At 44.0% G+C, this 12,699-nt stretch overlaps 2 protein-coding genes across 4 annotated transcripts in view; one reads left to right on the top strand and one right to left on the bottom strand.

Moving 5' to 3' along the window:
* Positions 1–12,699, bottom strand: part of BRF1 (BRF1 RNA polymerase III transcription initiation factor subunit) — a 175,295-nt gene that overhangs the window by 87,582 nt on the left and 75,014 nt on the right. For both annotated transcript variants that reach the window (XM_051769943.1, XM_051769944.1), the window contains one exon: positions 6,184–6,256. In XM_051769943.1, coding sequence (XP_051625903.1) covers positions 6,184–6,256 — 73 coding nt within the window. The remainder of the gene's footprint in view (positions 1–6,183; positions 6,257–12,699) is intronic.
* On the top strand, positions 842–4,267 carry BTBD6 (BTB domain containing 6). Of its 2 annotated transcripts, XM_051769948.1 has the most exons (5): positions 843–1,434; positions 1,686–1,983; positions 2,174–2,264; positions 2,543–2,661; positions 2,887–4,267. In XM_051769948.1, exons 2-5 carry the CDS (start codon positions 1,775–1,777, stop codon positions 3,917–3,919), a joined length of 1,452 nt encoding a protein of 483 aa, XP_051625908.1. In that variant the 5' UTR covers positions 843–1,434; positions 1,686–1,774; the 3' UTR covers positions 3,920–4,267. The 2 variants fall into 2 exon arrangements, with proteins under 2 accessions (XP_051625907.1, XP_051625908.1); XM_051769947.1 differs by having other exon boundaries at positions 842–1,983.

Genomic DNA, 12,699 nt, shown 5'->3' with positions numbered 1-12,699 from the left:
AAAACGTTTATTTAATGTTTTAAAGAAGGAGTGTGTGATTTTCTGAAGACTTTCCCTTCTCTCCTGATCCCATTCCTGACTTGAAACCTGGGACTTTTCGAAGAACCTTGAAGCCACATTAACAAGGATGCAGAAAAGCATCTCGGGCACCGCGTAGAAGAGCGCTCCCCACCAAAACAGGTAACCGGGAGCGCAGCAGCAGCCGAGTCCCGCTGCTGGTCGCTCTCAGGACAAGGGCACGGTGTGGGGTTCAGTCCCCGCCGCACGACAGCCCGTGGGACGGGCGGGAGGTCCCAGGCCGGGAGGGTGCGCACAGCCGGGGCACGGCGGCTGCGGGAAAAGGGGAGGACAGCCCCGCAGCCTCCCTCGGCTTCCGTAACCCCTCTGGGCCCGTGCCCCCCGCGCCCGCAGCCGGCCAGGGCGGCGGCCCCGGCGGGGCAGCGCGGCTCCCCCGCCCGGCGGAGCGCGGTGCAGCGGCGCCCCCGCCCGGGCCGCCCGGGAACGGCGCTGCGCACCCGGGGCCGCCCGCTCCGCCCCGCCGCGCTCCCGCCGCGCTGCCCCGCGTCCCTCCGCGTCTGCTCCGCTCCGGCCGGACCGCGGGCACCGGGGCCGTGCCGAGGGACCGACTGACCGCGGAGGGACCGCGGAGGGACCGCGGAGGCACCGCGGGACTCCCTCCCGGAAGGCTCCGGGCGCTGCGCACGTAGCCGCGGGGGGCGGTGCCGGGCGGGGGGCGGCTCTTCCCCGCCGCGCCCCCGCGCTCGCCATTGGCGCGGGAGGCCGTGACGCGCGGCGTGGCCGCTGCCTCTTAGTGCGGGAGGCGGAGGCAGGGCCCGGCAGAGCCGCGCCGAGCCGAGCTGAGCCAAGCCCGGCTGCGCAGCGTCGCATCCCTCCGCATCCCACCGCGAGGGGAGCGCCAGGGGCAGCGCCTCTCCCGCCCGCCGCGCAGGAGCCGGGGCGGCCCCCGCGGGCAGCAGCGCCCCCGGCGCGGGTGGGAGGAGCGCGGAGGAACAGCGGCGGCCGCGGGGAGCGGAGGAAAGTTGGTGCGAGCGGCGGCGGGGCCGCCCGGGAGCGGGACTGCAGGGGAGCCGCCGCCTCGGCTCGGCCCGGCCGCCGCGGATGTGCCCCCGGCGGGCCGGGAAGGACGGAGCGGAGCGCTGGCGGCGGGGATCGGGCGGCTGGCTGCGCTTCACCCTCGCCGGGCTGCTGCACTCGGAGGATTTGTGGATTGACTTTCGCTCCTGACCCACCGCCTCGGCCGGATTCCTGGGGTTTTGTTGCTGGATTTTGTTGTGTTTTTTTTTTCTCCATTTTTGATTTTTTTTATTTTTCTGTCCCCTTTCATCGGGGAAGGAACTGCCCGCCGGCCCCGCTCGGGTTCCCCGCTGCAGTCGTGGCAGTGCCGTGGAGGCTGGGACACCCTCGCAAGCCAAGGTGAGCGCTGGCACTGATCCGACACAGCATCACCCCTTTCCCCCCGGAAAGGTGCGTCGGGCCGGTAACCAAAGAGCGCGCACACACTCTAAAAAAAAACCAAAGGCCACTCTGCATCTAGAAGCGTACAAAATATCCTGATAGTGGGACTCGGATTTGGGATCTGTTAGTTCTCTTGCTCATGCCACTGCCCCCTGGTTGCCTCAATGGCAGGATCATGAAGTGTTTGACTTTTTTTCTTCTGCTTCCAGAGACCTTAAAGAAGTCCAAAAAGAGTGTGAGGTCAAACGGCAAGGTGCCAGGATGCTATGAGATAGTGCCCCTGTCCCTGAAGAAGAAGATGGCTGCAGAACTTTACCCTGCCAGCACCAACACTAACATTGCAAACAGCAACGCCGCCGCCGCCTCCACCGCTGCCAACAGCAAGAAAAACGCCCTGCAGCTCCAGCAGAGCGCCCAGCCGCCCCCGCCGCCCCAGCTCCAAAACCTCAACAACAACAACTTGGAGAGCGCCAACTGGCAATCCTTCCATCCCACGCTGCGGGAGAGGTAAGGGCCAGGCCCGCCGGACCCTCCCCGGGCGGGCGGGCGAGAGAGAGAGAGAGAGGCGCCCGCCCTGTGCACCTGCGCCCCGGCCGGGCGAGAGGGCAGGGATGGGCTGGAGCCGGCGGGAGGCTGGGGCACCGGGCGAGGGGCAGCCCGCGGCTAACGGGGCTTCTCCCCCCTCCCCTGCTTGCAGGAACGCGCTGATGTTCAATAACGAACTCATGGCTGACGTTCACTTCATCGTGGGCCCGCCAGGGGCATCCAAGAAAGTTCCTGCCCATAAGGTTTGTGCAGATAATTTTTTGGCTTTTTAATGCTGCCGTGCAGATTGCCTTCTACCTCTGCTTTTACAACTAGGTTGCACTTCCCCCCCCCCCTAATTACAGCTCTTGTCTAATCCCAGAAGTAATTCACATACACTGCAATTAAAGGGAACAGTCTAAGGCAGTGTTCTGCCTCCACTGTAGCTTGTAACTTTCCCTAAATGTAGCTCTTAGCAAAGCCAGCACGCTCAGCTGTTCCTGATCCATGTTACTGAGGCTTCTCTCTCTTTATTTTCCAGTATGTTTTGGCAGTTGGTAGCTCTGTCTTCTATGCTATGTTTTATGGCGATCTCGCAGAGGTCAAATCTGAAATCCATATACCAGATGTGGAACCTGCAGCCTTTCTAATCCTATTAAAGTAAGTGGCCTCTACAAGTCTACTAATTACATGGACAAAATCAAAGTAGCTTATAAAATATACATCTCCTAATTGGCATTGTGCAATATGCACTTATTGCTGTTTACTTAATGTGCTGACAAATACTGAATGTCAGATTCACTGCCAGCAAAGACGACTATAGATTATTTTCATGGCCTACTTCTTTTTTTTCCCTAAGAAACTATTTTTTTTTTCCCCGTCTAGATACATGTATAGTGATGAAATAGACCTGGAAGCTGACACAGTTCTGGCTACACTGTATGCTGCCAAGAAGTACATCGTGCCGGCCCTAGCAAAGGCTTGCGTCAATTTTTTGGAGACCAGCTTAGAAGCGAAGAACGCTTGTGTCCTGCTGTCTCAGAGCAGGCTCTTCGAGGAGCCAGAGCTGACGCAGCGCTGCTGGGAAGTGATTGATGCTCAGGCAGAAATGGCACTGAAGTCAGAGGGCTTCTGTGAGATAGATCAACAAACACTAGAGATCATTGTAACCCGGGAGGCACTCAACACCAAGGAAGTGGTAGTTTTCGAGGCTGTTCTCAACTGGGCAGAGGCTGAATGCAAAAGGCAAGGGCTGCCCGTTACGCCACGCAACAAGAGGAATGTATTAGGGAAAGCTTTGTACTTGGTGCGGATTCCAACCATGACTTTGGAAGAGTTTGCCAACGGAGCTGCCCAGTCCGACATCCTCACCCTTGAGGAAACTCACAACATATTCCTATGGTACACAGCCGCAAACAAACCCAAATTAGAGTTTCCACTGACAAAGAGAAAAGGACTCGTGCCTCAGCGATGCCATCGGTTCCAGTCGTCTGCGTATCGCAGCAATCAGTGGAGGTACCGAGGGCGATGTGACAGTATTCAGTTTGCCGTAGACAAACGGATATTTATAGCAGGACTGGGATTGTATGGGTCGAGCTGTGGCAAAGCTGAGTACAGCGTCAAAATCGAACTGAAGCGCTTAGGCGTTGTCCTTGCTCAAAATCTGACAAAGTTTACCTCTGACGGCTCCAGCAACACCTTCTCTGTGTGGTTTGAACACCCTGTGCAGGTTGAGCAAGACACATTTTACAATGTAAGTGCTATTCTTGACGGTAACGAACTCAGTTACTTTGGACAAGAGGGAATGACTGAAGTGCAATGCGGGAAAGTGACGTTCCAGTTCCAGTGCTCCTCGGACAGTACTAATGGAACCGGAGTACAAGGAGGACAAATACCTGAGCTCATTTTCTATGCATGATGCATTTCACCTTGATTGTATTCCAATGCTGCAATGATGCACATTAAGGGATTTTTCGGTCTTACTATGAACTCTGCAGCAGTATGGAATGTTGTGCTACTTACCTATCTGCTACATCAGGCTATACAAATAAGTGAAGGAATGCTCTTGAATTTAATCTTATTTTATTTATTCATAAGCTATTTGACTTAATTATTAAGACTGCAACAAGCAGAAAAATGTTAAATTTTGCACGTACTGTGCATTTATTTTGTATATAGATAACTAACTTGCTGACTTAAACAGAATGTTCTAAACTAGAGCAGTTTAAGAATCTGTGAAATATAAAACATTTTTACTTGCCCTAAATCCTGTGTACTTTTGATCATTGCTGATCTTATGGCTCGTGTATGTTAATTCACGTACAGTTAACAGGGGTGATGACATTATGGTCTGGTCCTCATGTGCATTTACACATGACAAATACAGAGGTTCCCTTGCCTGGTAACTTAAACTATCCATCAGCAGCCTTTATTTCCCTTCAAAAAAAGGGAGCTGACATTTATGGAAGCTTGGGGTTTTCGTGTATTGCCCAAGCTGAAGACAGACAAACCATCAGTATAATCAAAGTTGATCAAAATAATCCTGTGGTTATATTTGAAAGCTTCTAATACCCCTTCACACACATCATCTGCAGTAACCTCCAGCCTGCCCAGCAAACAGCAACACTGCCACTTGCACCTGTCAAAACTGTACCCCATTTGAAAGGCTAGAGTCAAGACATACAGATGAAGCTTAATGCAGTGACAGGCTCCATCACAAATTTAGCCCAGAGCTGTAATACTGGCAGCCACCATCTAAATTTACATCCCGTCCTTACAATATTTAGCAGCAGACATTAGAGAAATAATTGCAAAATGGTCTTTAGGTTCACTCAAGAGTGCTAATTAGAAATAAGCCATCTTAAACAAAAAGTGTTGGATCTTCCCCCCCCCCTTCTGCATAGTCTCATGCACTATCAGCAGTCATTTTATGCTAGTACCCTTAACTTTTCTTAGAGACTGATAAAAGTAGGTGTTTTTTCTCAAGTGTCTGACAATCATTACAGATGAGCCAATTAGAAATACCTACTGGTTTCTATAAATCTCTCTTCTTGTAATGACCTTGTAAAGAATACTCAAACAGCAGTCTAAACCAATATTTTTTCCATGTACAACAAGTACCTCTACAGCTAACATTTCTTGTTTGCCTTTTTCTAATCTGCATTAATTTTCACCTTGAAGCTAAGCTGCAATACAAATTCTGCCTGTTCTCTCAAAAAAAAAAAAAAGTAATGAAAAATAAGAAGGGAACTGAATTATTGAAAACAAGAACTTTCTACCAGACAAAGCCAGCACACCAGGATAGCCAACAGCTGCCCAGGTGATGCTCAGCATGAGCTGCTGGTTCTCTTGCTGCAAAGGCAGCAGTTCAGTGCCAGCTGAGTACAGCTGAAGGGGTGTGTGTGTGTGTGTTGTTCTTCAACACAGACATCTGATTCTCTCAGTACAGATTAAGGAGAGTGGGAGTAAGAGTGGGTAAAGATACACGAAGATAATTCCTGAACAGAGGTGGATAAGAGTCACAAGACCTCACTGTAAACGCACTCTTTTAACTGGAATTGGCACAAATTCCCTTGGCTTAAAAGCCACAGCCCAGACAACAGCTTTTTTGGCCTTTTGACAGGTTAAAACCCACCTTCCTATGATTTCAGTGTTGACTTATTAAAGTTATTCACATGTTTGGAAAAAGTTGCTCCTCATTTTCCATCAAGCCACTTGTATTTCGAGCATGGAACACCTCACCTACAGGTGATGGACAGATAGTAAATTTGGCAAATGTTTATCAAACGTTTATCAAATGTTACATCTGTGGAAGTGAAGTGTGATAGGCCTGTGCAAGCTTGCAGACACACACAAATTTGTTACACATCAGCCCATTGTCTTAGGATGGCCTAAATGACTCTCAGAAAAAGCAACAAAATTATTTGCAAAAGAAAATAGCATCTAGTTCCAAAAAAACTCTTACATAAAGCCTGTTCTCTTACATAAAGGAGAACAGGCTCTTACAGTCAGCAATACTCTTCTGCCTGGATTGATTCCAGCTTCATTTTAAAGTTACTACTTGAATATTTAGCACACAGTACTGTGTATATAAATATATACAGGCATACATACATATTTTTGTCAAGTAATCATGCAAAAAACACACTCAAATAGTCAAAAGTCAACTCATAAAAAAAATACCTATGGCTGGAGCATTTATGCAGAGTTCTCTGGCCAACAGAAGGAAAGTTTTTCCCAGCACATAGACATTCACCTATTAAAAGACAAAAAAAATAATTATTTAAATCTTAAACCACAAATGTTTTTAATAGAACATTTATATGGAAATAAGAAAACCCCAATTTTGGGAATCCTAAACAACCTGCTTTAAAAAAAATCAATTGAAGTAATACAAGTGATATTCATAGGTATAGGATAATACTTGGTGCTTGTCAAAATCTGCACAAATTAGCATTGTAAATCAAAGCATAAATTTATCTTGAAAAAAATTTAAAAAGTTGCTCATCATGTTCTTCAGTGGGTTCAGTGCTGCTCCGTAGTATAGTTTTCCAGTTGTCACCTAAAATCATAAGGCATTAAGTAGACTTCAATATAATATCAGTATATATAAAGTGTCATTTATCTTGTAACATTACAAAACCTGAGCAAATACTCACAAGTCAGTGCAAATTTCAGCCCTGCAAGATCATCTGTAGTGGGATAATTAAGCATTGCATAAGCACACGCCAAACTTTCCACCAAATCAAGGAGTGGTGCTACATGCCCCAAGGGTTATTTGTCATCTCTTACTGTTTGGACATTGGCCCAGATCACATTAAAAACATTAGGAATATTAAAAAAGAATAATAAAAAAAATAGATTCAGAAAAGCTTTAAACCACATTAGTTCTGCTCAGGCTCCAGGGACAGAGCTCTGCTCCCCTCCTCTCCTTCAGTGCTGCACCCAGGAGGATGTAAACTGAGGGGAGGATACTCTGATTTGCAATTTATAGCATAGGCAACTATATTTGTATTTTACAAGTCTGAGGAAGCTTTCTTTCTCTATCTTAAGATGTGTTTTTGTGGTCAGCAAGAAAGGCAGGATATACTCCAGCTCCCTATCAGTCCCAAACATTCCCACAGAGCTCTGTGAACACCTTGCTCCCCCAAGGCATATGTAAAGGTCAAGGTTAGTATAAAAAACTCCATCCTCCTACACTCCCAACAAATAGGTTTGGGGTTTTTTTAAGGAGAGTATATACTCTATGGCTTTTATACAACAGAACTGCCCCTCTCTTTTCCTATGCCTGGATAATAAAGGCGTTTACCAAGCAGTCAATTACCCAACTGAACTGCAGAACATGGTGCAAGCCTATGGAACTAAAAAACTGTTACTAAGTATAATCTCTTTTGGTTTCATCAAAGAGCTTTGCCGACATTAGTTTAAAAGCAGGCTTTCCTCCCAAGTGTGTATATGCTTCTACCAACCTAGCAAAAATAAATATATATATATTTAAACAACAACAAAAATAAAACCCCAAACAACCGATACATTTTCACCTAGTACTTCAAAATGTTTATGTGAAAATGTTCTTGACGTGTATTTTTCTCAAATTTAAAAAAAAAAAAAAAAAGAAATGAGAACTTCAAAGAAATCCTCAGAATGATCACGTGCCCTGAAAGTGACTGTGCAATCAAGTACACATGATATGATGGTAATTCATTCCATATTTAGTGAAAAGTGGTGAACACCTTCCATGCTGCATCTGACCAAGGGTTGGACCAGCCTAGAAGACGCAAAAGTACAGCCTTAAACTTTACTGTCCTTTTTTTTCCTGAAAAGAGCAGCCAACATAGAAGCACTATTCTATGGGAAGGAAGTGAACAAAATATAACCTCTGAATAAGAAGTATATTTTCTAGGAAATAAGTCACCAAGTTTCATACAGAAAAATAAGCACCTACTGAATCTGGCAATTCATACTGGAGAGTCTGAGAGCGTGTGACTTTCCATCAGCCGCAGATAGAACAGATATGGCTTCAGCAAAGTATCTGCAGTGTTTCAGTTGGCTTTAGACTCACTGCAAGCTCGAAATGGCTTGTTTTGACCTTTTGTCTAAAAAAATATTAACATAAAGAATGAGGGTTTGGCTGTAGTTTCAGCCTTCTAAGCTGGCCGACCAAGTTACTATAAATCTTAAACCTCATCCCTTAGATTGTGTTCTGCAAGGACGATTTCACCGCACAAATCAATAAAGTTACTTCAGTGGAGCCAAGGAGATATGATGTTTCCATTAGAGGCTTCACAAACTCATCTAGTTCTTTCATTTTAGTCTAGAAAAAAAACCCCAAAACTCAAAACGAGTATTTATCCTTCTAATCTTTCTGCTTGTCACGACACCCAAATACCTGATGTTTGTCTCCATCAAACCATGTCACTCTCTAAGAAACTCCACCCAAGCTAACTTTCCGTAAATGCAATAATAAAGAACAAATAAATATGAAGAGGCATAAAGAAGAAGGGAGTTTTTTTAAGTGAAGTTCTAACAATCAAAATGAGTGCCAAATTAAATCTAAAGCAAAGACATATGCATAATAAATGTGCTCAATGACTATATATCTTTCTCTCCTTAGCCTAAGAGCCTCCTGATCCAGTCTATTTGAGAAGTAATACACTAAATCTAACCTGCTTTTCCACTTCACTCATATCCTCAGTGTTTTATGACTGACTTCAAGGTGTAGTCAGTGTATTTGCACAAAATAATAAATGCAAATAGAAATGGTACATCAGGGAATTTCTTTCTTTTGATCACAAGCACATTTCTTTGTAGTTTCTGGTTACTACCAATTTAGAAAGAAAGGAAAATATACAGTGAATTACATGCTCTATATGGTCCTCCTCATGAAGCTCACACATTTCTAATGCTAGGGAAAAAAATCACAAAAAGAATGAAGAATATTTAATTGCTTTCAGTTTTCCTGGCAAATCAGTAGGGGAAAAAAAACCAAAAAACCAACAACTTAAGGCCCTCTCAAACAATATGCTTCTCAACTTTAAAAATTGACCACATACTGACAGGTTCTGGGACATTGCTCGTAAATGAGAAATTAAAGGTGGCATAAGGCTCACCCAGGAATCTGTAATGCCATTGAGCTGCTAAAATATGATATTTAAGAACTTCTGGGTTTACTGGAAGACTGTTCTTTCTCTAAAATTTTATGCCACTATCACTAATTTCAGTATTACGTGCACACACAGATCCTGCGACAGAGGAGATATGATAAACAATAGGCATGTAGAGAGGGTCTTTCTTTACTTCTCATCCTTTGCATGGTTTTTTGCACTCCATTAAGCTTAGAAAATTAAGAGAATTAATTTAGAGGCCTACTTTAATTTCTAGTTCTTTCTTCATTAAGAACTTCTTATAAAAATTCATATACTCCAATCCATCAAAAGCTTAATGCTCCAAATTTAGAATCATATGACATTTGCATTTATAAAACCTAATTTTATATGAGTTCTTAGAATGGTGAATAAACAAAAATGCCCTTCTAAAACGATGTTTCTGGCTTAAACTTGAATTGGTGCAGCTTTAGAGCTTATCACATCAATTTCAGCCTCTTTTCTCCCTTAATTTAAAAGGATCCTACTGAAAAACAGTATTTCCCCAAACTCTCCCCAATCAAAACTGTCAGAGTGAAACAATGGTTTATGCACTTTCATAAGACATTGTTCTTTTTCCGCAAATTTTCATCAGATATTAGAATTTCCTAAACTTGATGCAATCACTAGGTTTAAGCATCAACACCTGATACAACAGACAGGTGTCAACCTCTGTCAGAGGGGATACATATAGACCTGTCACTGAGTTGGTTTTTCTTTAAAAAACAAGTAGACTCTTCAGCAGGAAGACATTTTTCAGACAAAAAGTATGTGCTCACCAAGGCACTGCAAAACCCTGTTTTTACAGGAGACCTTAAGGTTCGCTAAGATGTTGTCCTTTACCAATAGTTAATTTCTGCTCTCATTATCAAACACATTATGTTAATTAAAAGGAGCATTTAGGGAAGGAATGGCTTCCAATTATTCAGTTACATCTTGACAACAAGATCCTTCTACTTGTTATGGTCTTTGCCCTTCACAGTACTTTTTGGAGACAGCCTTTTCATTTCACATCTGTCAGTCATCAGACAGATTTCAAAGGGACACTTCCAGAGGGACTCTTATCCTTTCATAATTTTCTCTTGCTTTCACATCATGTCTGATCTCTTCACAAATACCAATATACTTCCACTTCTAGAAATAACAACAAATACCTCGTTTCCAGTAACACAGGAATTCATCAGTCTAACACCTTCCCGAATTTTAAACTCTCTTTGGGAAAGAGGGAGTCTCTCATTCATACAATTATTGGGTCACGTTAACTTCTGGGCAGTGGCAAAAAATAAAGCTGCCACCATTGAATGAAAGAAGTTTTTGCTTGACCGTAAGGTTCCATAAATTCATAAACCAATAACCCTTTTGCTATAAGCAATTTCCAAAAGGGCTTTTCAAGACCATAGTGTGGCATTCTGGAAAAGTATTACAAATGGTGACAGTGGTTAAGATATTCTGTCTTTTAGAAAGACAAAGACCGGGCAGTTGGAACACAGTGAGAATTCACACTGTGAAACATCCATGGCTGCTTGCCTAAATAATTAAGCAAGCATGAAAAGCAAATGAGTTTTTAAGGAGAGTGTCTGTTGCTGGGGAAAGAGGCACCTGTGGTTATTTGATTCATTATTAACATTTCTAGTGTAGTAATGCCTGAAGGTCCCAACCAGGTTGTTTAAATTAACTCAATCAACATGGCAATTTGCATAGGGGCAATAAAGGCAAATGCAGTCAACATGTTAATAACTTTAAATGAACAAAGAGTATTAAAAACTGAAGCAAATGAGTACAGACTTTAAAAGAATACTCCGTTTTACCTTCCTCCATACAATAAACTGAAAATTCCTATTGTTTGGATCCATATTGCAATCAGAAGAATCAAAAGGCAACACACAAAACTACAAACATTCACCCAACCCAGCTGGTCAGGCTGTCATTCAAAAGAGACACAAATCAAAATTAAGCAGCTTCCTCTCATACTGTGCTTTAAAGAGCTGCCTTCAGTCTGGGGACTCCAAAGGGAAAGTCTCCTTTTGCTCATCACAGTCCTAGAGTTCTTCCCCCAACACCACAGCAGTACAATAAGCCATTATCATGCTATCTATGCAAGAGAGTCAAAAAGTAATGATTTCCAACAAGCACGGAGGAATCAGAGAGGCCAATGTTGCCTTTAGATGAAATAAATGAAAACAAGTGTCCAAAAAAAACTCTCAATAAAAATCCTTCTGGACGAAAAAGTACTGTTACTTGACTAGACAAACTGAAGATAAAGAAATAGGGATGAGAGTTGTGGTTTGAAGTGGAAGAGAGGCCAAAGGAAGACTAGACCAAGCAAGTACCAGTTACTGATTTTCACTTCCTGTGCACCCTCTTCCCTTACCTAGAGCTGTAGTGTAATTCAGGTTGGAATGGATCTCAGCAGGTCTCCAGCCCAACCTCCTGCTCCAAGCAGGATCAGCCACATGACAGACCGGGTTGCTCTGGATCTTGGGAAGCTTCATGGATAAAGACTTTAAAACTGTTCTAAGCAACCTGTTTCCCCACTTGGCTGTCCTCATGGTGAAAAAACTTCTTGATATCAGATAATCATCTCACTTTAATTATGTCTGTTGCTGATAATTCTCCTGCTGCGCCCTCCTACAAGGAGCCTGGCTCTTCAGGCGTCCAACATCTTGTCAGTGAGCATCACCCTTGTTTAACAGCAGGACACACCACAAGGCACACCAGAAATTATATTCTACTAGGCTGAAACTGGATATCAAAGCATTGCCAACACCTCTCTCCAAAGTCTTTTATGACCACATTGCAAAGACCATGACAGTGGAACAACAGACTAAAAAAGAAACGGCCGTTTCTGAGGATGCAAAAGGCAGTGTTTCCCCACACCAAAGCAAAACTTCAGCCAAATAATTCCCCAGGTGCAAGGAATGGGATGCTCTGAAACACAGGAACAAACCTAAATTGTTCAGAACTTGGCCAAGGCTAGACAAGCTTCACAGCTCTCCTAAACAAGCCAGGCCTGTCGCTCAGATTGGACTAACAAAAAAGCAAACAAAAGGCCTGATTACAGACCTCTCTAAGGACTATATTTGCAAGTAAAATGTAGTATCTGAAAATATAAGCAAGTACTTTCCCTGTCAGAGACTGATGACTGATCGTCCTTCCAACTCAATCAACAAGCAGCAGGACTGCTCAGCACGAGGAAGTGGTCTGGACATTTTCAGTTCATTTCAGATCATGCTTTAAAGTCCAAATGTATCAGAGGCATACTGATCTGACAACACTTCCAACAGGAGATTTCCAAGACATAGGATATATTTCACCTGAAGATAAAACAGGAGAAAAAAGTACCAAAGAAATTGCCTTTCCAATTTAAAAAAAAACCACACCAAAACAAAACAAAACAAAAAAAAAGCATTTTGGCTTTTCCCAAGGTGACAGCAATGTTAAAACTCCAAAAACTACTGTGAAATGCAGGAGTTCTTCAGTGGAACAAGACAAACTCCCACATCCCAGTCATCAGCATAAGAGGAAAACAGATAAGACTTCTTAAACAGACTGCCAT

This window comes from Manacus candei, unplaced genomic scaffold, assembly GCF_025592945.1.
Source record: "Manacus candei isolate 608988 ecotype Guabito, Panama unplaced genomic scaffold, ASM2559294v1 h1tg000113l, whole genome shotgun sequence".
Taxonomy (NCBI): domain Eukaryota; kingdom Metazoa; phylum Chordata; class Aves; order Passeriformes; family Pipridae; genus Manacus; species Manacus candei.
This window is presented reverse-complemented; position numbering and strand designations above follow the sequence as displayed.

Bases quoted from the DNA above. Each gene is read 5' to 3' on its own strand.
- BTBD6 (XM_051769947.1), top strand. From the start codon at position 1,616: ATGCCACTGCCCCCTGGTTGCCTCAATGGCAGGATCATGAAGTGTTTG. The intron at 2,265-2,542 runs GTTTGTGCAGAT...TTTATTTTCCAG, and splicing joins AGAAAGTTCCTGCCCATAAG to TATGTTTTGGCAGTTGGTAG. The intron at 2,662-2,886 runs GTAAGTGGCCTC...TTCCCCGTCTAG, and splicing joins GCCTTTCTAATCCTATTAAA to ATACATGTATAGTGATGAAA.